This window comes from Physeter macrocephalus, chromosome 11 (assembly GCF_002837175.3).
Source record: "Physeter macrocephalus isolate SW-GA chromosome 11, ASM283717v5, whole genome shotgun sequence".
Classification (NCBI taxonomy): Eukaryota; Metazoa; Chordata; class Mammalia; order Artiodactyla; family Physeteridae; genus Physeter; species Physeter macrocephalus.
The window spans coordinates 31621176-31645188 of NC_041224.1; the positions used below are offsets into that span (position 1 = coordinate 31621176).

The window sequence follows — 24013 nt, forward strand, 5'->3', positions numbered from 1 at the left end:
CAAAAACTATCAATAATTAACCTCCACTAAGCACCTTGCCAGCATGTCTTTTTTTGTTACCCTTTTCAGGATTGCACCCTTGTCAGGATTAGATATTCTTATTATAAAGCAAAGAAGAAGAAATGAAATAATTTTTTTCAGATTGAAAAGGTAACAAAGTGAATTTTCTTTCATTTTGAAGTTTTATTTCTTTACTAAAGGTTAACATTTTGAAAAACGCTCTTTAATCATTCCTTTAAATTGTGTGTGTATGTGTGTGTGTGTGGTGTAGTGTAGTGTAAGATAGCTAAGTGTTTCAAACGATGTTTGGTCAAGAAGGGGTTTCATCATTGGAAAAAAAAAGAAAGATATTGGTATGTGGAGGTTTCTAGTCCAGCATATGGTTAATAATTGTTCAACATTCTCTTATAATAATTTACAATAATGTAAATGTATCTGGAATTTAAAATTTACTCATTAAAAATATGAGTTAAAATTTTGCAAAAAATTAATGATGTCTTTTTTATTTTATAACACTTTGCTTAAGACCTCTCTGATAGAAGTACAACCAAGTTAACTGGCTTCAATTCTCTTCTTACTCCATGGGTACTGCTTTAACCTTGCTTCTCCCCCAACACATTTCCTAATAGCTGGTCAGTACAGTTGGGGCGTTACCTTCCTGTTATTCATAACCTGTGAGGGCAGAAGAAAAAATCAGTGTCTGCTTAGTCAGAGGAGCAACTGGTAATGGGTCCAAATGCCAGTGTTTGGAACTTAATGATGGTCATGTCATTCCTGTATGGAATTTGACACCTATGCACCTGAGGAGGTAACAATAGTAGTTTGGGGTTGAGGATTCAAAAGAAAATAGACTTAATATGAGTGGAAACCAATGTGGGTTGTCAAGTCATTGAGTTCCTGTGTGACTCTGGGAGGCCCATTTTGTTCTACTAACCAGGCTAGAACCATCCTCTATGAAAGGGGAGAAAGTATTCAGTCTTCACTCCACATCAGGGCTGATCATACAGTCACCTACCGATTATTCTGGGTTTCCCTCCAGTTTGCATCTCTTTCCCAGCTTGGCAGAAGAGGTAAGACTCAGCTGTCAAGGACACTGTCAGTTGCCTTGCTTAGAGATTGTTTGTAATGGGAGTGTTTCTCTGTATATTTCATCAATTCAAGATTCCTTTCCTCCTTCCAGGAAGACATAACCCAGAGAAATAGTTGATGTAAAAGGTCCTGAAGATGAGGTGCTGGGAAAATGATAGGAGAGAATTGCTGGGCATCTATGGGGTAGCCTGCTGAATGCCGGGTGAGAAATACTCCACCTGTGTTTTGCCTTGTACTGTTGTTACTGCTTGGAAACTTATCTTGAATAGAAAATATAATATCATTTGTAGGAATAAGCCACAATCTTATAGGGCAAGGTCTCAGTTCTTGGTCTTTGTTACCGTATTTTGATTGAAACATAATTTAAGTGCTTGGACATAAGAGAGGCTAGTGGACAAGTCTCTAGACTGGAAGTCAGAAAGTTTGCTGTCCATCTTGTCTTTAGAGTATGTAGTTGTATGACAAAGGACCGGTCCTTAAACTTTGAGTCTCACTTTTCTCCTCTGGAAATACAGAAAGAAATATTCAGAGACTCTTTACAAAAGAAGATATTCAGATGGCAAATATGCATATGAAAATTTGCCCAACATCATTAGTCATTTGGAATAGGAAGCTAAAAAAAAAAAAAAATATTCTCCTACACACCGATTACAACGGCCAAATTCAAAACAGTGACAGCACCAAATGCTGACAAGGATGTGGAGCAACAGGACCTTTCATTCATTACTGCTGGGAATGCAAAATGGTACCACTACTTTGGAGGAAAGTTTGGGGTTTCTTACAAAACTAAACATACTCTTACTATGCGATCCAGCAACTGTGTTTTGGGGTATTTACCTAAATAAGTTGAAAGCTTATATCCACAAAAAACCTTGCACATGGATGATTATACTAGCTTTTAATAATTGCCAAGTTATATATAGAGGTTCATTGGGTATGGATACATAATTCTATCCATCAGTAGAATATTATTCAGTGATAAGAAATAAACTATCAAGACATAAAAAGACACGGAGGAAACTTAAATGCATATTGCTATGTGAAAAAAGAGTGCCTTAAAAGGCTACATACTCTATGCTTCCAACCGTATGACATTCTGGAAAATGCAAAATATAGAGACAGTAAAAAGATCAATGTTGCCAGGGGTTTGGAGGAAGAGAGAAAGGGAAGGATGGATGGTGGAGCATGTAGGATTTTTAGGGTGATGAAACTATTCTGTATTATGTATACAGTAATGGTGGATACATGTCAATACACATTTTTCAGCATGCCTAGAGCTGCTGTACAACAAAAAGTGTGAACCATAATGTAATCTATGCGCCCTAGTTAATAGTAATGTATCAATATTGGCTCATCTGTTGTAACAAATGTCCCACAGTAATGCAAAATGCTAATAACAGGGCAAAGTGGGAGGTGGGGAGAGGGGGTATGAGAACTTGTGGTACTTTGTATACAATTACCCTGTCACTCTAAAACTACTCTAAAAATAGTCTATTATTAAAAATAAACAATGTATTGTCCAATTTTTATTCTTTCTAACAGTTTATTACCTTTAATTAAAAAAAAAAGTTTTTGAGAGTCTAAGAGTCAGATTTTGTGATTATCTCATGACAACACCGTTAAAGGATTTGATACACCTGTAGTCAAATTGTCAGTGTTTCTAATAGTTCTCAGGTCTATGGAGGTGAACTGGAATGGGAAATAGGCCATTCTTTGGTCATCATCTACATCTTAGCAAAGTAGGTTAGCAGGTTTCCAGGCTTATTCACATGAGACTGTGTGGAATAGTTTTGGAGAAACTCATTTTCAAAGGGAAATTTCCCTCCTAAGGAAAGTGGAACAGACCTCAAGGAACTTTCCATTTCTGTGAATTGACTTGCTTATGTCTGCTCTTTTGTGGCAGCTCTCTTTGTCCAGACATTTCCTGCCTGCACAGCATTTAGAGATGTCAAAATTCTTTCATAGCCTGCACAGCAAAGTAATTATTTCATTCCATGCTGACTTGCAGTACCATAAAGATAAAGAACAGATAGTCCCTGGGCCTATAGGCCCAGATAAAAGAGAAAAAGAGAAAAAGATAAAACCTGAGATGGCATGGCTTATGAATGGCACCCATGCCCAAGGCAGGCTGAAAGAAGAGCTTTGTGGTTGTAGGACTGAGCCAACTGGGACAAAATTCCTAGTTTGGTGATAATTTCTGTATTTTATTCTTTGGAATCAAAGCTGTCAAAAATAGTCTTTGCCAACAAGAGCCCATGGAAATTGCAATTCCGAACACTATGGGCTTGAGATATCATGGAATTTATTCAAGAGATTCAGCTAGGATACTCCCAGTAAAAGACTAAAAGGTCATACCAATATTGGCCTATTTGGAATTGATGTTAGGAAACCTGACATTTGGACTGCAATAATCCTGAATCTTAACATAAGACCTGGAACCACAAGAGTTACCACAAAACCCCAAGACATGCAGGCACAAGATTGTTTCTCAAATGAAAAATAACGATGCAAATGAGGGAATCTACCACCACGGAACAGAACCAAAAGATGTAACAAATAGGAAAAAAAGCACACAAGAAGACATAAAAATAATAATGTAATATGAGCATGATGTAAAAATAATGTGGTTTGGCATTCTCAAAGGAAATTAAGAAGGGACAAACATTTATGAAAGGAGAGGAAAACTAAGTAAGTAAAAAAAAAAAGACAGATGGGAGAAAACTAATTGGAAGTCTTATGAAAAATAAATTATCTGAATGAAAAAAGGAAAACTTCAATAGATGCAAGAAGCAGGAGATTAGACACAACAGCTGTTAATGTTTATTTAAATGAGTGATTGTTTTTAACACCTATTTGATGTCTCTTTATCTGGAAGAGACAAATTCTAAACCTGAAATGAGTGAATCAATGAATTTGTCTGTTTGAATCTTCCTTTCCAGTTTAGATACCTTTTATTTCTTTTTCTTGTCTAACTGATCTGGGTAAGACTTCCAATAATATGTTGAATAAGAGTGGTGAGAGTGAGCACCCTTGCCTTGTTCCTAATCTTAGAGGGATAGTCTTCAGCTTTTCACCATTTAGTATAATGTTTGCTGTGGGTTTGTCATATATGGCCTTTATTATGTTCAGGTACATTCCTTTTATACCCATTTTATTGACAGTTTTTACTATAAATGGGTATTGAATCTTAGATGCATTTTCTGCATCTATTGAGATGAACATATGGTTTCCATCCTTCATTTTGTTAACAGGGTGAATCATTGTTTTATTTGTGAATATTCAATCATCCTTGCATCCCTGGAATAAATCCCACTTGATCATAATGTATGATCCTCTTAATGTATTGTTGTATTCAATTTGCTAATATTTTTCTGAGGATTTTTGTATCTATGTTTATCAGAGATATTGGCCTGTAATTCTCTTTTTTTTTAAGTTGTCTTTGTCTGGTCTGGTATCAGGGTAATGTTGGCCTCATAAAATGAGTGAGGAAGTGTTCCCTCTTCTTCAATTTTTTCTAAGATTGTGAGAAGGATAGGAGTTAAATATTCTTTGAATGTTTGGTAGAATTCACCTGTGAAGCTGTACGGTCCTGGATTTTTGTTTCTTGGGAGGTTTTTGATTACTGTTTTGATCTCTTTGCTAGTGATCAGTTTATTCAAATTTTCTAGTTCATCATAATTCAGTCTGGGAAGTTTGCATGATTCTAAGAATTTGTGCATTTCTTCTAGGTTGTCCAATATGTTGTCATATAACTGCTCATAATATTCTCTTATAATCCATTGAATTTCTGTTGTTATTTCTCCTCTTTTTTTCTGATTTTATTTATCAGAGACTTCTCTTTTTTTCTTAGTCTAGTTAAAAGCTTGTCAATTTTGTTTATCTTTCCAAAGAACTAGCTCTTAGTCACTGATATTTCTATTGTCTTTTTAGTCTGTATTTCACTTAGCGCTGATTTTTATTTTCTTCCTTCTACTGACTTTGGGCTTCATTTGTTCTAGTTTTTTAGTTCTTTTAGGTAAAAGTTTAGTTTGTTAATTTGAGATTTTTCTTGTTTCTTGAGGTGGATCTGTATTGCCATAAACTTCCCTCCTGTTACCACTTTTGCTGCATCCCATAGATTTTGGTACACTGTATTCTCATTTTCATTTGTCTTCAAGTAATTTTTGATTTCTCTTTTGATTTCTTCATTGAAAAGAAGAAATCAAAACTTGTTTACTAGCATGTTGTTCAGTCTCCACATATTTGTGATTTTTCTAGCTTTCTTGTAGCTGATTTCTAGCTTCAGACCATAGTTATCAGAAAAGATGCTTGATATGATTTCAATCTTCTTAAATTTATTGAAACTTATTTTGTGTCCCAACATATGGTCTGTCTTTGAGAAAGTCCCATGTGCACTTGAGAAGAATGTGTATTCTGCTGCATTTGGATGGAATGTTCTGTACAAATTTATCAAATCCATCTGGTCTTGTTTAATTTAAGGCCTCTGTTTCCTTGTTGACTTTATGTCTGGATGACCTATTCATTGACATAAGTGAGGTGTTAGCTATTATTGTGCTGCCATCAATTCCTCCCTTTAGGTCTGTTAATAATTTATGTGTTTTGTTGCTCCTATGTTGGGTGCATATATATTAATCACTGTTATGTCTTTGTGATGAATTGTTCCCTTTATCATTATATAATGTCCTTCTTTGTCTCTTGTTATCTTTTTTAGCTTGAGGTCTATTTTCTCTGATATGAGTATGGCTACACCTGCTTTCTTTTGGCTGCTATTTGCTTGGAGTATCATTTTCCAACCCTTCATGTTTAGCCAGTGTTTGTTTTTAGAGCTGAGGTGAGTTTCTGGGAGGCAGCATATAGTTGGGTCTGGTTTTTAATCCAGCCAGCCACTCTGTGTCTTTTGATTGGTGAATTCAATCCATTTACATTTAGGGTGATTATTGGTAGATGAGGACTTAGTAATGCCATGTTATCTTTTGTTTTCTGGTTGCTCTATATCTCCGTTATTTCTTTTTCCTTGTGTTCTGTCTCCCATTTTGGTTTGGTGGTTTTCTATGGTGTTTTTCAGTTTCTTTCTTTCTTTTTTTTTTTTTGGTACGTGGGCCTCTCACTGTTGTGGCCTCTCCTGTTGCAGCACAGGCTCTGGACGCGCAGGCTCAGCAGCCATGGCTCACGGGCCCAGCCGCTCCGTGGCATGTGGGATCTTCCCGGACCGGGGCACGAACCCGTGTCCCCTGCATCGGCAGGTGGACTCTCAACCACTGCGCCACCAGGGACGCCCCTTTCATTTTTTTTAAAGTTTCATGTCTCTGCTCTGGGTTTATGTCTTGTGGTTACCATGAGGTTTGCATACAACATCTCATAGATAAAATAGTCCTTTTCCTGCTGATAGCATCTATTTTCCTTTGCCTACACAAGTTCTGTTCTTTTCCACTTCCCTTTCATGTTTTTCTTGCCTCAAATTATCCCTTTTATGTTGTGAGTTTGTTACCAAATTTAAGTAGCTATAGTTATTTTTTCTGCTTTTTTTCCCCCTTTTAAACTTTATGCTGTAATAAAGCATTTTTTAAAAACTTATTCTGACATAAAGTTTCAACTTTCTGATTAACTCTGTCTATTTATCACCTTGCTCAAAGTTTTGCCTTTTTGTTTCTGGTACAAGAGCTCCTTTTGACATTTCCTGTAAAGCAGGAAAAGTTGATGAACATCCTCAACTTCTGTTTGTCTGGGAAAATCTTTATTTTGCCTTCATATCTGAATGATAACTTTGCTGGGTATTCTTGACTGACAGTTTTTATCTTTCAGTATTTTGAAAATGTCATTCCACCCTTCTCCCTTCCCCCCAGCCTATTAAGTTTCTGTTGAGAAATCTGCTGATAGCCTAATGTAGGTTCCTTTGTAGGTTACCATCCTTTGTTCCCTGGCTGCCATTTTCTTTGTTGTTGACTTTTGACAGTTTTAATATAACCTTGGAGAAGGTCTTTTTGCAAATATAATATGGGCTGATTAACTGAGTCCCCTACTTATTTTCCCAGAGTCTTGGTGAATCCAAGAGCCCTGTAACGCCACCTACCACAACGGATTGTCGTAAATGCAGAGGGAAGATAGAGAAAAGAAGGTGTGAAGGATTTTCAGAGGACTTGCTCCCCTTAGTGGTCAGGGGTGAAAAGTTAACCAATGAAGTAACATTTTTCTCATTGCTCACATGATTGATTCATATCATGGTATCAGTAGTTTTAGCTCTATAATGATAGCCTAACTGTACGCATATTAGGACAGTCAATACTCTCCAATGGAATATACTGTCTGGGTAAATTCTGCATTTCCAAATCAGACTCAGAGCTGTTCCTGAAAGACAGATTCACGGCTGTTTTCACATTTCGAGAAGGGTTGGTGTTTGCCATGTGGAACATCAGAGATGATTTTGTTCCCTGTCTCTAATATTTAAAACTGTGCTTGACTGTTTCCTCTTTGATTGTAATACATAATTTTGTGTATGACTTTAATTGTGACATAGAAGAGAGGTTCACAAACAGTGTGGTGCCAATCAGCATCTATGTGTTAAGTTTTGCAAGCAAAAATCAAGGGCAGATGAGCACATAAATACCTTCCCAGTGTCCTCTGGGCAACTGTCTCAGTGTTTACATCTGCTTTTTCACGTTCAAGGTTGGATATATACTAGATATCCACTTAGAGGTAAGTACCAAAATCTTTACATAGAGGAAATAATTCTCTGAAGTCAGGGATTCTCCCTTTATTGGTGTGGAACCATGACCAGTAACTCAATAGTGAATTATAGTACATACCTCTTGGTCTTTTTTTTTTTTTTTACAACATTTCACAACATTTACAATATTGTGTTAGTTTCAGGTGTACAGCTAACTGAATCTGTTATACATATACATATATCCACTCTCTTTTAGATTCTTTTCCCATATAGGTTATAACAGAGTATTGAGTAGAGTTCTCTGTGCTATACAGTAGGTCCTTATTAGTTATCTATTTTATATATAGTAGTGTGTATGTGTCACCTCTTGGTCTTTTTTTTTTTTTTTTGCGGTACGCGGGCCTCTCACTGTTGTGGCCTCTCCCGTTGCCGAGCACAGGCTCCGGACGCGCAGGCTCAGCGGCCATGGCTCACGGGCCCAGCCGCTCCGCGGCATGTGGGATCTTCCCGGACCAGGGCACGAACCCGTGTCCCCTGCATCGGCAGGCGGACTCTCAACCACTGCGCCACCAGGGAAGCCCACCTCTTGGTCTTTTAAGTGATTATATTGAGTGCTTTATCCTTTGCTGTCTCTGTAATTTGATATTGCTTACTGAATTATTTTATTTATACATAAAGAAAAAAGATAAGTATATAATTTTAAATATATACGTAAATGATCATATATTTGCTTTTTCATTGAATTTTTTTCTTTTTGCCCTTTTTGTCCCCCATGCCCTCTTTTTCCCCCTTCACTCGTTTCAGCAACACTTCACAATAATGAATGTTAACAGCTTAATATGCACTTCCTATATTTTCTCCAGGCTTATATAATATATACCTATGTATACATTTATATGCACAAACATAAATGTATATATGTACACCTATACAACATATGGAAATTATTTGTCATGTTTTAACAAAACCAGATCCTGTGTTCAGCACATGGAAATTCCTCCAAGTGCATTATGGAGTGAAGTCACTGTAATTATTTACTGATTTTCTTATGGGTGATGTTCACTTGGTTCTGAGTGTTGGCACTAAATATGGTTTTGTAAAATATCCTTATACATGTGCCATTACACAGGCGCTTTCATTTCTGGGGATCAGGATTTATGAGTTAAAGTGTATATGAAATTTTAGTTTCAATAGTTGTTGGCAGATTGCTTTTCACATTTAATTTCACATACCTAGCTACAATATACGAAATTACTTTCTTATCCACACTGCTACCCAATAGATACTATGACTCATTTAAATTTTGCCAGTCAGGTGGCTATAAACTGAAATCTCTTTTGTTACTTTAACTTGCTTTATCCCTAATGACTAGTGAATCTTTTACTATGCTCGTGGACATTTGGGTTTGTATTATTATTTGCAATTTATTTTCATAGCCTTAGTCAAATTTTTATAAATTACTTGTCTTTTGCTATATCAGCTCCTTGTTATCTAGTTTATAAATATTTTCCAAATTTATCATTTTCCTATTAACTGTGTTAAACGTTTGGATTTTTATATAGCCAAATATGTTTATTTCTCCTTTCATAGCATTTGATTTTCTGGTCTATTTAACAAGCTCTTCTCTCAGACAAGATTATGTATTGAAGTTTCTTGTATTTTTCTCCTCATTTTTCACACTTTATGTCACTTACGTATTTGGAATTTATTTACAGTTGACCTTTGAACAACACAGGTTTGAACCATGTGAGGCCAAGTGGCTTTTTTTTCAGTAAATCTGTACCACACTAGTAATCCATGGTTGGTTGAATCTACAGAGGCAGAACTGCGGATATAAAAGGGAGACTGCAAAGTTATATGTGGATTTTCAACAGTGCTTGGGTTGGCACCCCTAACCCCTGCATTGTTGGAGGGTTAACTGTATATAATACGGTGTATTTGTCTTCTATTCCATCAATGACAAAAGTCTTTAGTATATTCTAGTAAATTTTTTTTTACTAGAATCTCTGTATTTGTTAATATTTTTGCATCCTCCAAGATGTTTTTACTATAGTCAATTCTAAACTATGTATATTTTCACAGTAACATCTTTTTTATTATCAGATTTTAATGAAATGATATTAGTATTTTGCAACACAAAAATTAGTGGGGTTTTTTTTGAAAATTAACTTTATTTCTATCTTACCAGATCTTAGAGTAAAACAATACTTTCAAAGATCAACCCAGAGAATTTATAGAGTGTCTTCAGGAAAAATGGCAGAATTGGAAGTGCCTGGAATCCATCTCTCTACCTGGACAAAAATTATATTGGTAGAATCTGTCTGAAGTAAATATTCTGGAACTCTAGAGTCTATTTGAAGGCTTGCTGCATCCAGAGCAAAGCTTGGCTGGTAAATTGCAGTTAGTACCAGTCAGTTACAGCCCTCAGGGTGGTGTTTACCCACCGCCCACCTTCCAGACCTGGGGCAGGCAGCTGTGAGGAAGGAAACCCGAGGTTCTGGTGTGGTTTGCTGGATCCAGGGTGGGAAATAAGGAGCTTGTCTTCCACATATCAGTGTTCTGTGTTCTGATGGTAGGTTGCTGCTCTGATTGATGAGGTACAAACAAGGCTGCTGCCATTGTTTTATACCTCACAAGCTGAAGTGTCTTCCCGGGGATCTAAAGAAGCCATTTCTGCTTTGGGGGGCATTCAGAAAACACTCGTTTAAGGCATTAGCTTTCTGGAGGGGGTAGTGTCGATTTATGGCCCCTGTCGGCTACTTAGCTGTACAAAACAGATGCCAACGCAGTGATATTACAGAGTGGTTTAGCCAAATTCTCAACAAAGCCATATATGACAAAAGTCCAGGTAACATCATACTCAATGGTATGATGAAAGACTGAAAGCTTTCCTCGTAAGTTCGAGAATGAGATAGGATGCCTATTTTTACCCCAGCTATTCAGCATCATACTGGACATTCTAGCCAGAGCCATTAGACAAGAAAAAGAAATAAAAGCCATCCAAATTGGAAAGAAAGGGGTAAGCCATCTCTGATCACAGATGACATGATTCAACATACAGAAAACCCCAAAGAGTTCACAAAACTACTAGAGCTAATAAATTCAGCAGAGTTGTACGGTACAAGATAAATACACATAAACACACAATCAGTTGTGGTTCTATAAATCAACACTGAACAATCCAAAAGGAAAATTTTTAACAGGTACATTGTTTTTGTTGGTTTTGGGTATAGATAGTGGTGGTGGTTCTACAGCATTGTGAATATATTTAATGCCACTGGATTGTACACTTATAGGTGGTTAAAATGAAAAATATTATGTTATGTATATTTTATCACAATTAAAAGATAATAATCTATGGAAAGATAATTATAGATATTATAATAATGTCAACTAATTGTGTAGAGCAGAGATCCACAAACCATGGCATGCAGGCACATATCACTGCCTGGTTTGGAATAGTCCATGAGGTAAAAATGGTTTATACATTTTTCTAACAGCTGAAAAATCCAAAAGAAAAATAATATTTCATGATACATAAAATTATGTGAATTTCAACTTTAAGTATTCATAAAGTTTTTTTTTTGAGCAAAAAATTAGCCCAAATTGCTGAATTTGGATGATTGATTTATGCTTAGTAGGGCCCTAGTATGGTTGACTCTCTGAGAATGTTTCAAATCCAAGCCACTGATTATCAAACCAACGTCTCTTTTTATGGTAAAGCTTCACTTTCTATACGCTTTTTAAAATGTCCGTGCCTTTTGTCCTTCTCACAGGTTTTAGTATTGTTGCAATACTGGTATCTCCTGAATTGACATGACTTTTAGAGGTTCCATTCATCAGTGTTATATAACCCTTTATATTTAATTACCTCTCTTCCATGCTGTTGAACTCTTCTGGTACTTGGAGAATGTGACTGGCCATTAAAGTGTTTAACTTTCATATCGTGTGAATAATTACAGTTGCGATTGATTGTTCCTGTACTTGGCACACTTTTAGTGCTGATTGGCTTGCTTTCAATTTCCTGCTTACAAAAACAAAGTACACAACTCTACTTTATAATCTGACATTAGTATAGAAGAGAAATTACTCATTTAGATGAAGAGAAATTACTACACTTCCCTTCCCTAACATTAAAATCAGTGATAAATTAAATGTATTTTTTTGTTCATCCTTCTTTTATATTTCAACTGCCTTTTCCTAAACTTCATGTTAATTTTCTTTTCAGTATAATTATGAATTCATGGCTTCCCATAGACTCAACTTTTTCCAAATAACAACATTAACAAAGCTTTCATTTTTGAATTGTCATAATTTCCAGCAGAATTCCCTTAGCAGATGCCATTTGTTACTAGTTCTTGCTGGTGCCAATGTAACCAGCCCTGATTTTTGGCAACAACACAATATTCAGCCCTGTCTTAAATTTTCCTGATGCAAGATAAAAATAACCACTCTCTAAGAAGACAGATTTCTTTTAGAGGGAAATAGACTCTGGTCATTAGTATTGCACATGTGCTACTGGATATTATTTGCCTCTTTTAGGAGAAATGGAGCTGGAAACATTATTTCAAAGGCATGAATTCATATAATTTTTCTAATTTAATATGTTATGTTTCTTACAGTGTGAAGGATTGTCACCCACTAATATTTTGTACTGTGTCAACAGTACTTATTACTTTATTAAGGAAGTTGTTTAAAGGAAATTAAAATAAAATGGAGGAATAAGCAGGCAAATAGGAATTCAGGTTTAAAGAATGTTGAGAATAAGTACTGAGGGGAGAACTGCAGAGAGGCTGAATCAAGGAGGTCTGTATCAAAGTCCACAAAATTAGGGTATTTCCTAATTGTACATTCCCTGGTGTGACCTGTGGAACAAAGGGAAGGTACCAGTAGCTGAGCTGACTTTGTGAAAGCTCAAAGGTCACTGAAGAATTTCTAAACTCAGCAAGACAGGGGGACTTCCCTGGTGGTACAGTGGTAAAGACTCGGCACTTCCACTGCAGGGAGTGCAGGTTCAATCCCTGGTCAGGGAACTAGGATCCCGCCTGCCATGCGGTGAGGCCACAAATAAATAAATAATAAATAAATAAATACTCAGCAAGACAGAGATAGAAGCAGTTGTAGGCAGTGGGGCCAATGTCTGAGGTCAGAGTAAAAGGACAAGGAGGTCTAAATAGAGGAGGTCAGCAGCAAGCAGGTTGAGAGGGAGGCATTTTAGGAATCTAAATATATCAAGGCTGGCACAAGCTGGGAAGTTTATTGTGGTGAAGGGGAGGAGAATATGCTATCCCCAAATATGTTACTTTGGCATATTGATTATTTTTAATTAAAATTATTTAAGAAATAGCCAATGCAAGAGGGACATTCTGGCTATCCTTTGTCCCCCTGAAAACAGGAAATAAATCTCCCAAGTGAAAGGTACCCTCTTTGTACCAGGAGGGTAAAAGGCATTCTTATCACCAGAGACAGAGAAATTCATGGAAAGGACTCTGACAAGTACTCTAGAATATAGGTTTCTGATAACTTTCAGATCATACGACTGAAATGGGTAAGAAGTTACAGAACTCTAATGAAAAAAAAAACCGAAGGCTTTATACAACTGCTAATAAAATATCAAGATCAGTAAGAATTAATTACATGAACTAATGAGGATGATCATAATTTTTGTGACTGTATAAAACATTGCTCGTTCTTTAAAGTGTTGCTTTTTTCCCAGATTTAAAGAAACATTTCTCTTGAGCTATCTATGACTTGTAGAAATTTAGTAAAATATATCTTCGTGAACATAAGTGAAACATTTACCTTTTTGTCCCTACCTGATCCATCTAGAATTCAGAAACTCTTAATGAATATTTTAAATTTCATGGTAATGTAGTTATTTGCATAGGTTCAATAAGAATCTGTACTTGTAATAGAGCATAATTAAAAAAAAAACATTGGTTATATTACCAAGGCTTTGGCTAGAATGTCATATTTGAGAAACACATGCATAGACTCAGTTATGACCAGACAATTTTAAGGAACTAAGGTTGACTTTATGGAGCCAATACACCCCTTGGGAAAATCAGCCTGGTTTACAGGGTTCCTAGGAGTCTTACCAGGTTAATAAAGAAGGTCACTTCCTTCCTAAATGTAAGACTGGATACTATAAAACTCTTAGAGGAAAACTTAGGAAGAACACTCTTTGACATAAATCACAGCAAGATCTTTTTTTGACCCACCTCCTAGAGTGATGGAAATAAAAAAAAACAAAAACAAATGTGACCTAATGTAACTTAAAAGCTTTTGCACAGCAAAGGAAATCATAAACAATATGAAAGACAATCATCAGAATGGGAGAAAATATTTGAAAACAAATCAATGGACAAAGGATTAATCTCCAAAATATATGAACAGCTCATGCAGCTCAATATTAAAAATAAAATAAATAAGGTCACTTCCTGGCAGACCCAGAAATCTCAGGATATTTTGGGGACCTCAAGAATAGAGGAATTAACCCAAATTTATAGGTATAGCAGGCAAAGTCTGAAGGTGAATTTTTGGCTTGGCTCGCTAGCCTCAAGAGGCTTTTAAGAGTTCAATCTAAGATTTTTTATGAAAAGTTCCAGCAAAGGAGACTTAAAAGAGCCTGTATGGTCAATAACTATTCTTGCTGCACTTAGGTAAATACTCAGGCCAAGCTTATTGAAACTAGACTTAGTCTGCAAACAAATCAGTCTTACTATGATTATCTTTGGCACAGTCTAGCCACCCAGGGTAGATAGATGGTGATGTGGGCTGGAAGGGACCATGGATCCTTCCCCATGCTCAGCACAGAGTGAGATGATAAAAAGTCCCAGCTCTTGGCTTCCCCTGAGAAGGAAAAGAGTTGATCCATGCATGCAGTGCTCCATCTTCTCTGGGGCAGACCAAACAACTAGCATCTGTTTTACCTGTCTTGAAACTCTGATGGATGTAGCACAGTCTAGCTGTTATAAGATATTTTATGTGAGTCCCAAGATAATCACAAAAAATACCTGTCAAAGTTATATAAAAGAAAAAGACTTAAAAATATATCACTTCAGGACTTCCCTGGTGGTGCAGTGGTTAAGAATCCGCCTGCCAATGCAGGGGACACGGGTTCGAGCCCTGGTCCGGGAAGATACCACATGCCATGGAGCAACTAAGCCTGTGCACCACAACTACTGAAGCCCGTGCTCTAGGGCCGACGAGCCACAACTACTGAGCCCGCGTGCCACAACTACTGAAGCCCACATGCCTAGAGCCCGTGCTCTGCAACAAGAGAAGCCACCGTAATGAGAAACCTGCGCATCATAACAAATAGTAGCCCCTGCTAGCCGCAACTAAAGAAAGCCCATGCAGAGCAACGAAGACCCAACGCAGCCAAAAATAAATAAATAAAAAATAAATAAATAAAAAAAAAAGATATTATTTCAGAAAATCAACAAAACACAAGGAACATATCAAGAGAAGAAAAAGACAAAAGAACAAGATTAACAGAAGACAGCTAACAAAATGGCATAGTAGATCCTTACCTTAAATAATTACTTTAGATGTAAACTGATTTTTTAAAAGATTTTTTTGATGTGGACCATTTTTATTTTTTAATTTTTTTTTATTTCTTGAATTTTATTTTATTTTTTTATACAGCAGGTTCTTATTAGTTATCTATTTTATACGTATTAGTGCATATATGTCAACTCCAATTTCCCAGTTCATCCCACCCCCCACCACACACCCCGCTTTCCCCCCTTGGTGTCCAGACGTTTGTTCTCTACATCTGTGTTTCTATTTCTGCCTTGCAAACTGGTTCATCTGTACCATTTTTCTAGATTCCACATATATGCATTAATATACTATATTTGTTTTTCTGTTTCTGACTTACTCCACTCTGTATGACAGTCTTTAGGTCCACCTATGTCTCTACAAATGACCCAATTTCATTCCTTTTTATGGCTGAGTAATATTCCATTGTATATATGTACCACATCTTCTTTATCCATTCATCTGTCGATGGGCATTTAGGTTGCTTCCATGACCTGGCTATTGTAAACAGTGCTGCAATGAACATTGGGGTGTATGTGTCTTTTTGAATTATGATTTTCTCTGGGTATATGCCCAGTAGTGGGATTGCTGGGTCATATGGTAATTCTATTTTTAGTTTTTTAAGAAACCTCCATACTGTTCTCCATAGTGGCTGTATCAATTTACATTTGATGTGGACCATTTTTAAAGTCTTTACTGAATTTGTTGCAATATTGCTTCTGTTTTTGGTTTTTTTGGCCATGAGGCATGTGGGATTTTAGCTCCCTGACCAGGGATTGAACCCACACCCCCTGCATTGGAAGGCGAAGTCTTAACCACTGGACCACCAGGGAAGTCCCTGTAAATTGATTAAACTTCCCAATCAAAGACAGTGACTGAATAAATTAAAACAAACAAAACCAAGACTCAACCATATGCAGCCTACAAGACACTCTAGATTCAAGACACACAGAGGCTAAAGTGAAGGGATGGGAAAAGATACTCCATGCAAATGGTAACCAAAGGAGAACAAGGGGTCTATACCTATATTGGACAAAATAGACTTTAAGTCAAAAACTGTCCCAAGACAAAGAAAGACATTATATAATGATAAAAGGATCAATCCACCAGGAAGATATAACTGTTAAAAAACAAAATTCAACTGAGTCAATTTGATGATCTAATTGACTTTATTAGGTAATTCATGAATCAGGGAGCAGCCCATCTAAAGCTAGAAGGGTGCTCCTATGGGTTGTACTGAAATGGAAGGCTTATAGGGAGAAGGGTGGAGCAAAGGAGCTACTAGCAAAAGAGAGGATTATTCTTAGGTGAATAGCAAAGGTTTTATCACGCAGATTGTTTGATATTCCTCCAGGGAATGGAGAGGGCCCACCTGGCAGATTACCTCAATCGTGGTGATATCAAACTGGTTAATTAAGATTACATTTCTGGTGAAGGCTGAAACTGCAATTAGAGTATGTGTTAAAACTAGGTTTGGTATCATGGGCTTTAGTACAAGTGATGACACTTTGGGCCTGTGGTTTTTCTCTTTAACATAACAATTATAAAAATATATGCATCCAACACCAGAACACCTAAATATATAAAGCGAACATTGGAAGAATTGAAGGGAGAGATAGACAACATCTGAATCTGGAACACATCAAGGATGCCCAGTCTTGCCAATTCTGTTCAACATAGTAATGGAAGTCATAGCCAGAGCAGTTAGGCAAGAAAAAGAAAAGGCATCCAAATCAGAAATGAAGAAGTAAAACTATTTCTGTTTTCAGATGACATGACTTTATATGTAGGAAGTTCTAAAGACTCAACAAAAATACTGTTAGAACTAATAAATGAATTCAGTGAGGTTGCAGGATACAAAATCAACATATAAAAATCAGTTGTTTCTATATACTAACAACAAAGTATCTGAAAAAGAAGTAGAAAAACAATCCCATTTCAAATAGCACCAAAAAGAATAAAATAATACTTAAAAATAAGCTTAACTAAGGAGGTGAAAATTTTGTATACTGAAAATTACAAAATGATGCAGCGTCACTGGGTGGCACTGGGGAAAGGGGTGGGCATCTGGCTGGGCGGGTAGCCCCAAGAGAGCTCTGGCCACACCCCTGCCCACTCAGCCCCTCTCCCCACCCCATTCAATCCGGTATGCCAGCTCCCAGGCTGGGAACGGCCAGTCTCGGCACCTGAGGCCTCATCCTGACCCTGGTGTCAAAGCCACAGGGGACGGGGATGCTGTCTCCGGCGCTCAGCACAACTCCTGCCCCAAGCTAGCAGGTGATGACAAACCCTCTGATAACGATTTGAAAGGAGGAAACACTTTCTTGGATAGTCTCAAGAATCCGCTTTGGGTTGACGGATTTGGGAATCACTATCACTTTCCTCTGGATCTGAAATTGGACCAAAATCTGCAGGGGAAAGTCTAATATCAGATACAGGGCCTCATCGGAGTCAGAGCTCAGTACTTTCCCTGACAGTTCACGCTATATCGTGCAGTAAAAGTCCAAAAGCCAGGGGCAGCAGGAGCTTTTACTACAAGCGCTTTCATTCTAAGTCCTTTAGAAACCAAACTGGCATCTTCTGAGCAACCCTAGCAGGAGAAGCTTGGGGGACCTGCAGACACCTTAAGAACTCATGTGTCCGATCCCCAAACAAGGGGACATCGGAGCAAGGACGCAGCGGCCCCAACCTACCTGAGCTGCAGACTTCTTGTGCTTCTGAGAGATCATCTGGATCACAGGGTCTTCCATCAGGTGCATCCCCTTCACTGGGGAGAAGAGCACAGGGGCCACGGGATCAAATGAGTACGCTTCCTTCTTTAGGAAAACCCCAAACTTTCTCCAAATGCAAAATCTAGATGTATTTTTTGTCTGGTCACGATACTTGCTCAGCATAGGAAACTTAAATGATGCAGAACAGCTGTCACCCAAATACCACCATCTTAGAGAAACCACTGTTGACATTTCAGTGGAGACAGCCGGACACATTGCTTTTCGCGTATATTTGGTGCTTTTTCTCAAGAAGCAGGCAGCAACACCAGAGTGTACGAGGCAGTGGGTCTCTGTGCTTTGCCCCTCTGACATTTAAAGTCTCTCTGACCTCTAAGCTTGTATTGTAGGACACAGAATAGTGTACCATTGATAAATAATTGTTGTTGATGATGATTTCAGACAGGTTCACCTCAAACACCAAGAAAAAGTTGAGATTGTGAACCTTCAGTGTAGAGAGTCTGAAGACAGTGACTGAGTCCTGTCCCTCCACCTCTGCCCAGCAGAGGACAGGCCCTCGTCACCCTGGAGAGCCATCTCCCAAGGAACATTATTTAAGCAGTTACTCGGTTTCAAGCCCTGCGCTAGAAACAGCCACCACAGACTACCTAGGGAAGCAGACGGAGTCCGTTTCATCTGGCTGTGGGCCCAGGGTTCCAGCTGGCTCCCCTGCCGTGGATGGCTCTCCCCACCTGCTCCCCCAAGGGCTCCACTGCCCGGGTTCAGCTGTGGAATACGACCCGGCCTTCTAGGAACTCCCCTGCTGCTGCCAAGTTCAAACACATGTGCCCCATTTCAAATGGGAAACACAAAGGTAATAACAGTGCCACCATTTCAGCCTCCGCTGGGCCCCTGACATGTCCCAGGAACCGAGTGAGGGGCTGGGCAGAGTTGCGAGTTAGATGCAGTGCTTGCACTCAGTGAACTCTGATAAGCGTAGTGAGGGAGGAGAAAATAGGGACAAGAGAGTGTTACAAGGGCTGCGGATCAAACATGAATAAGGGGAGTCAGGAGGGCTTCCTGGAGGAGGTGTTGCTGAATTGAGCCTTACGTTAGAAATTGGAGTTAACCAGATTGCAAAAAAAGATAATAAGGCAAAGAGAACAACATATATAAAGGCACAGAGACTAGAAAGAACTTGTTCTGTTCCAGGAACCCACGGAGTTTCAAGTGATTAGTGCAGAGAGTATTTGCAGGAAGAAATGAGGCCAGAAATAGGCAGAGGCCAGATCAGCCAGGACTCACAGGCCACGCCAACAATTGAAGGAGTTTTAAGCAAGAAAGTGACATGGTCAAATTGGGATGACTCCCTCAGTCTGGCAGGAGTTCAGAGGCTGATCCCCTAACCTGAGGGTTCTCACTTGACTAAGGCAAACAGTGAGAGCAGAGAGCAAGAGACAGACTTCAGGTTCTCTGGAAGAATGATCAGTGGATCTTGCTGATGGATTGGATTGGGGGAATCAGAAAGGGATGATGTCTAGGAGTCTGGTCTGGGTGGCTGAGTGGGTGGAGCCCTGTTGGTTGATGTAGCGAGCAAAGGATGCAGGGCAGGTTCTGGGGAAGCTGGCATGTGGCGTTTGGCTCCTACGGAGATGGAGGTGTCCGTGAACCATGTCTGTGAACCGTCCCGTCAGAGGCCCAGGAGAGGACGAGATGCACTGGTCCAGAGCTCTGCAAAGTGCTCGCTTTCAGCTGGGGCAGCCCCTCAAAGCAGCCCCCAGTCCCGGCCCCTCCCCCAGCTGGAGGGCCTAGAGAGCTGACAGCCCCCTACCCCTTGCAGGTGCCTGTGGGCCCTCCACACCCCACCCAGGCCTTTGTTAAACCCTCCGCTAACTCCCCACATTAAACTGGAGGGCGAAGCTATTTCCTGCTTGGATCTGGACTCAGGACCACTGGCACATCCCTACCTGGAGCTCCCGAGGGGCCGGTAAGCAGTCATGGACACATTTCTCCATTGGCAAAAACTGATCAGGTTCTTCTGAGTCAGGTATGGGTGGCAGTCGATCTACAAAGAAAATCACAGCTTACTAGGGAAAACAGTCCACCAGAAAAGGGGTCCTACATGCCTGTCTCGACTCTCACTGATGAGCTAGGTGACCCACCTTGAAGGTCTACAGCTGTGAAGTGGAAAGACTAGACTGTGGTCCCCGAGACGCCAGCCCGCTGTGAATACCTGTGTCAGAAGCGCTCGAGCCTCACCTGCTGCATTAGGCCTCCCTCATCACTTTAGGTAAAAACCATGGCCTCCCACGCCCTCTGTGCGTGTGTATCACCTGACGTCTTATATGTTGTATTTTCTGCTATTGTCTGTCTGTTGCCACTAGGATGTAAGATTCACGAAGGCAGGGATTTGGGTCCGATTTTGTTTTGTTCACAGACATCTCCCGAACATCTAGAATAAGCTGGGCATACCGAAGGTGCTCAATAAATATCTGTTGAGTGGATGAGTGAAGCTCACAAGGGACAGACACACGCCCCAGTGGCCCCCGGGGACGTTCTGAGAAGCTCGAGAGGAGATCCCTGTCCCCTCCACTCTGAATTCTCGAACAATCCAGGTCATAAGTGACCAGATGGAGACTCGCTTCAGTGAATCAGGGGGAACCAGGAACGTGCTGGGTGCAGCCATCAGGAGAGCCCCCGAAGGAGAACCATTCCTGGGGGGTCCACAGCCCTACTTAGGAAACATACCCTCCAGCTTCCAGAACTGGACGACGTTCTGTTTCTGCTCTGGTGCTGGGTGCTTGCGAGGGCTCACTGGTGGAAACGCCGTGGGCTTTGCCCTTCAAGACCCCGCGTGCTTCTCTGCCTCTGTTACACTTCAGTTAAAAAGTTTACTCATAGAAAAGAAAGGACACGATGCTCTACTCTTTATACCCCCAGATGGGAGACTACCCGAGCGCCCATCAAGTACAGAATGGACATCAGCTCTGCGGCGTGTTCCCACGTGGAGCATCACGTAGGAACAGCGAGAAGAACAGTGACCCGCGGTCACACGCGGGTGTGGAGGATCTAACAGGTGCGACGCCGAGCGAAGGACCAGGACACAAGCGAGCATGGAACGTACCATGTTATCCACATAAAGCTCTAAAGCTACTCCATGCTGTTGGAAATCTGAAGAGTGGCTGCCCTTTCTGAAGGAGGGGGCACACGAAAGGAGCACAGCTGGGGGCCTCTTGCGGGGGGGCTGGTCATGTTTGTTTCCTGATCCGCATGCTGGTCAGAGCTGGGTTCAGCTTATGAGACTGTATCAAGCTCTATTCTTACGTGTGCACTTTTTTGTATGTACCTAACACTTCAACAAAAAGTTTAAAATAAAGTGCTGCAAAAATGCCCTTTCTACATGCAAAGCCAGCCAGAGAACACAATACTCCTTCCCGCACTAGTTGGTTCTCTGCGTTAACATCTTAGCCGCGTCTGTGAACCTGGGCTGAAGGTCTTTCATTCGTCTGCACCTTTCAGGCTGCAACCTGCACGGCTGGAGAGCAGAGGGGTCCCTGTGCTTCCCCAGGAAGCCCACCCACCTTGGAGCACCATCACTAGTGAGGGATGGGGGCTGCCGGGACCCTCTCCACTTCTGAATGCACCTGGCGATTCACCCAGAGCTGCCTGTGGGAAACCAAGCTCAGCTCAGGCCCTACCTCTGGGGGCACCACGTCGCCGGACCAGCCTTTACGGGAAATCTCCTGCCCCCTCACACGCCGTCTGCCTGACCGCTCATGGGTCGCGATTTTGACAGCCGCTGGGGAAAATGCCTACTTCGTGCTCCACCCTCTCTTCCGGTGCCAGCGCAGCCTTGTGTGGGTAACGGCTGAAAAGCTGACTCCATGGTTACAGCCTCTGAGCTGGCACCAAGCTCACCTGGTTGGTCACTGGCTTGAACCTCGAGCTGGGTTTATTCAGAAGTCTCTCGAGCTGCTCGTGGTTGAAGTTTGACACCCCGATGGCTCTCACCAGGCCTGGGGTCACCAGGTCCTCCATGGCCGAAGGGGGAGAAAAAGCCACGCGGCCTCTGGGCTGGGCCGGCCCCACTGGTGATCTGCACAGTGTTGGAAAACGGGCCCCGCCCGCTGTTTGACAATATTACCCTGATGCTTCACCAGAGCTTCTGCACTCGAGGTCTTCCCCCTATTCCACCACTTAGTACCTGGGGGCCTTGGACACATCACGCGACCTCACTGAGCCTCAGTTTCCTCATCTACAAACTGTGGAGGATCTTGTCCATGTCACAGGGTTGTTTTACGGACCGTGTGAACAAATGCACACAAAGTGCTTTGCTAAGGGCTGGCATGGAGCAAATGCAGTACGATGTGGCCGCTGTTATTCCTGTTACTCTGAATCCCTGTCGGCCTGGTGTTTGCAGGGGTGTCCATGCTGGTGTCATTTGTGCGCCCCTCTTCTGCCTGGATTACACTCTTCTTCAGCACCATGATGTGTGGTCAGCCCCTATCCCACCACCATTTAACACTTTAAGGGACTTGAGGGCAGAGCAAGCCAAAGCTCTGTGCTGTTCACTGACCAGCAAGCCGGACGGACGGGCCCTCGGCTGCATAAAGAGCGAGGCCTGGAGCCAGGAGGGGTCGGCAATGAGTCCTGAGCGGCCACGGGCCAGTGACCAGGGTCCCTGTGCACTTGTGGCTCCCTGAAGTGGCAACAGTCGCCCAGACCCTCACTCGCACCACACAAACGGCCCAGTTTGACCCGAGTCCTTGAGGACAGGCAGTGCAGAGGAGGACGGGGGCTGGGCCTCTCACTGGCCCTGAGGCCCCGACGCGCCAGGTGAGCTCTGTCTGGCGGGTTCAGCCGTAACGAAAGGGGAGGAGAGGATGGCCCGGCCCCACACGTGCCCGCCTGCTCTCCCCTCCTCGCTCTGCCCGGATGACCCCGCACTCCCACGCCTGCACCCCCCAACCTCACTCGAGTGGCTCCAGAGCCTCGCGTCCCTGAACTCAGCAAGTTCCACTGAGAACCCCGCCTCTGCTCACCTCCAGCCCCTCCCCCGCCCGTGTGGGAATCACAGGCACCCGCGGGCCGGGCTAGAAGCCCTGCAGCCAGGAGCCCTCCTGCCAGACCGCCTACCCACTGCCCCGCACCCCACACCCATCGCCCCCGACTTGCAAGCTCCCCGTTTCGCTTCAGCCTCCACACTTGTTCTCTGGACTCTGGTTTGAAACGTGGTAACCCCTCCTCCACTTCTCCCAGCCCCACCCCAAACGTCCCCGCTGCCAAAGGTATGGTTCCTAAATGCTCACAAAGAGCTAAAGGCAACTACACGACAGTAGCAGTGGCTGCTACCAGGAAACGGAGGAGCAGGTTTTCAAATTTTCCTTCTTATACTTTCCATATGTTTTGTACTTTTTATATTTTCTGTAATGACCATGTGATATACTCTTTATACTTTCTATATTTTCTGTAAAGACTATGTGATATTTTTTACTCAAAAAATTTTGAGCCTAAAGGGGAAGTCTGAATTAGTTATCCCTAAAATAAGCATTTCAGAGGGATGAACCGCTCTGAGGTCCTCAGCCATGTGTTTGTCCCCAGTCTGACTACAAACCAGGGGCCTCTGAAGGCAGGCAGCTCCAGGCCTCACAGTTTCCCTCTGGAGACGGTCAGCAGGATGGAGACGTGGCCCACGAGGCTAGGCTTACCTCCCACGGGTCCAGGAAGTCCTGTCGCTGGGGATGATCATGCCACTGTGGTCCACGGGCAAGTCTATCTCTCCAGATTGTGAGAACTGGAAGAAAAGGAGCTCACTGGGGGCTCATGGTGACCCCCGGAGGGGATGGGAGGCAGGCAGGGAAGAACGCTGGACCAGGGGTCAAAAGCCTGGGCTCGATTCCAACGTACAGCTGACCTTCTCCAGCTCTCTGAAGTTCACTGCCCACCTCTCACAAGATAGGAAAGGAAGACCCTGCATCCCTTGCCTGTTGTCATGAAACCATTTGGC

At 41.4% G+C, this 24013-nt stretch overlaps 1 protein-coding gene across 2 annotated transcripts in view; it reads right to left on the reverse strand.

Annotated features, from left to right (window-relative positions):
• Positions 1-226: 226 nt before the first annotated feature.
• The window catches only part of AKR1E2 (aldo-keto reductase family 1 member E2), a 29973-nt gene continuing 6186 nt past the window's right edge, over positions 227-24013 (reverse strand). The window contains exons 4-8 of one of the 2 annotated variants that reach the window (XM_024129720.3): positions 23715-23800; positions 21925-22102; positions 19974-20071; positions 17992-18065; positions 227-672 (exon numbers count right to left, since the gene is read on the reverse strand). In XM_024129720.3, coding sequence (XP_023985488.1) covers positions 662-672; positions 17992-18065; positions 19974-20071; positions 21925-22102; positions 23715-23800 — 447 coding nt within the window. In that variant the 3' untranslated portion in view covers positions 227-661. The other variant, XM_024129721.3, reaches the window with a different exon arrangement.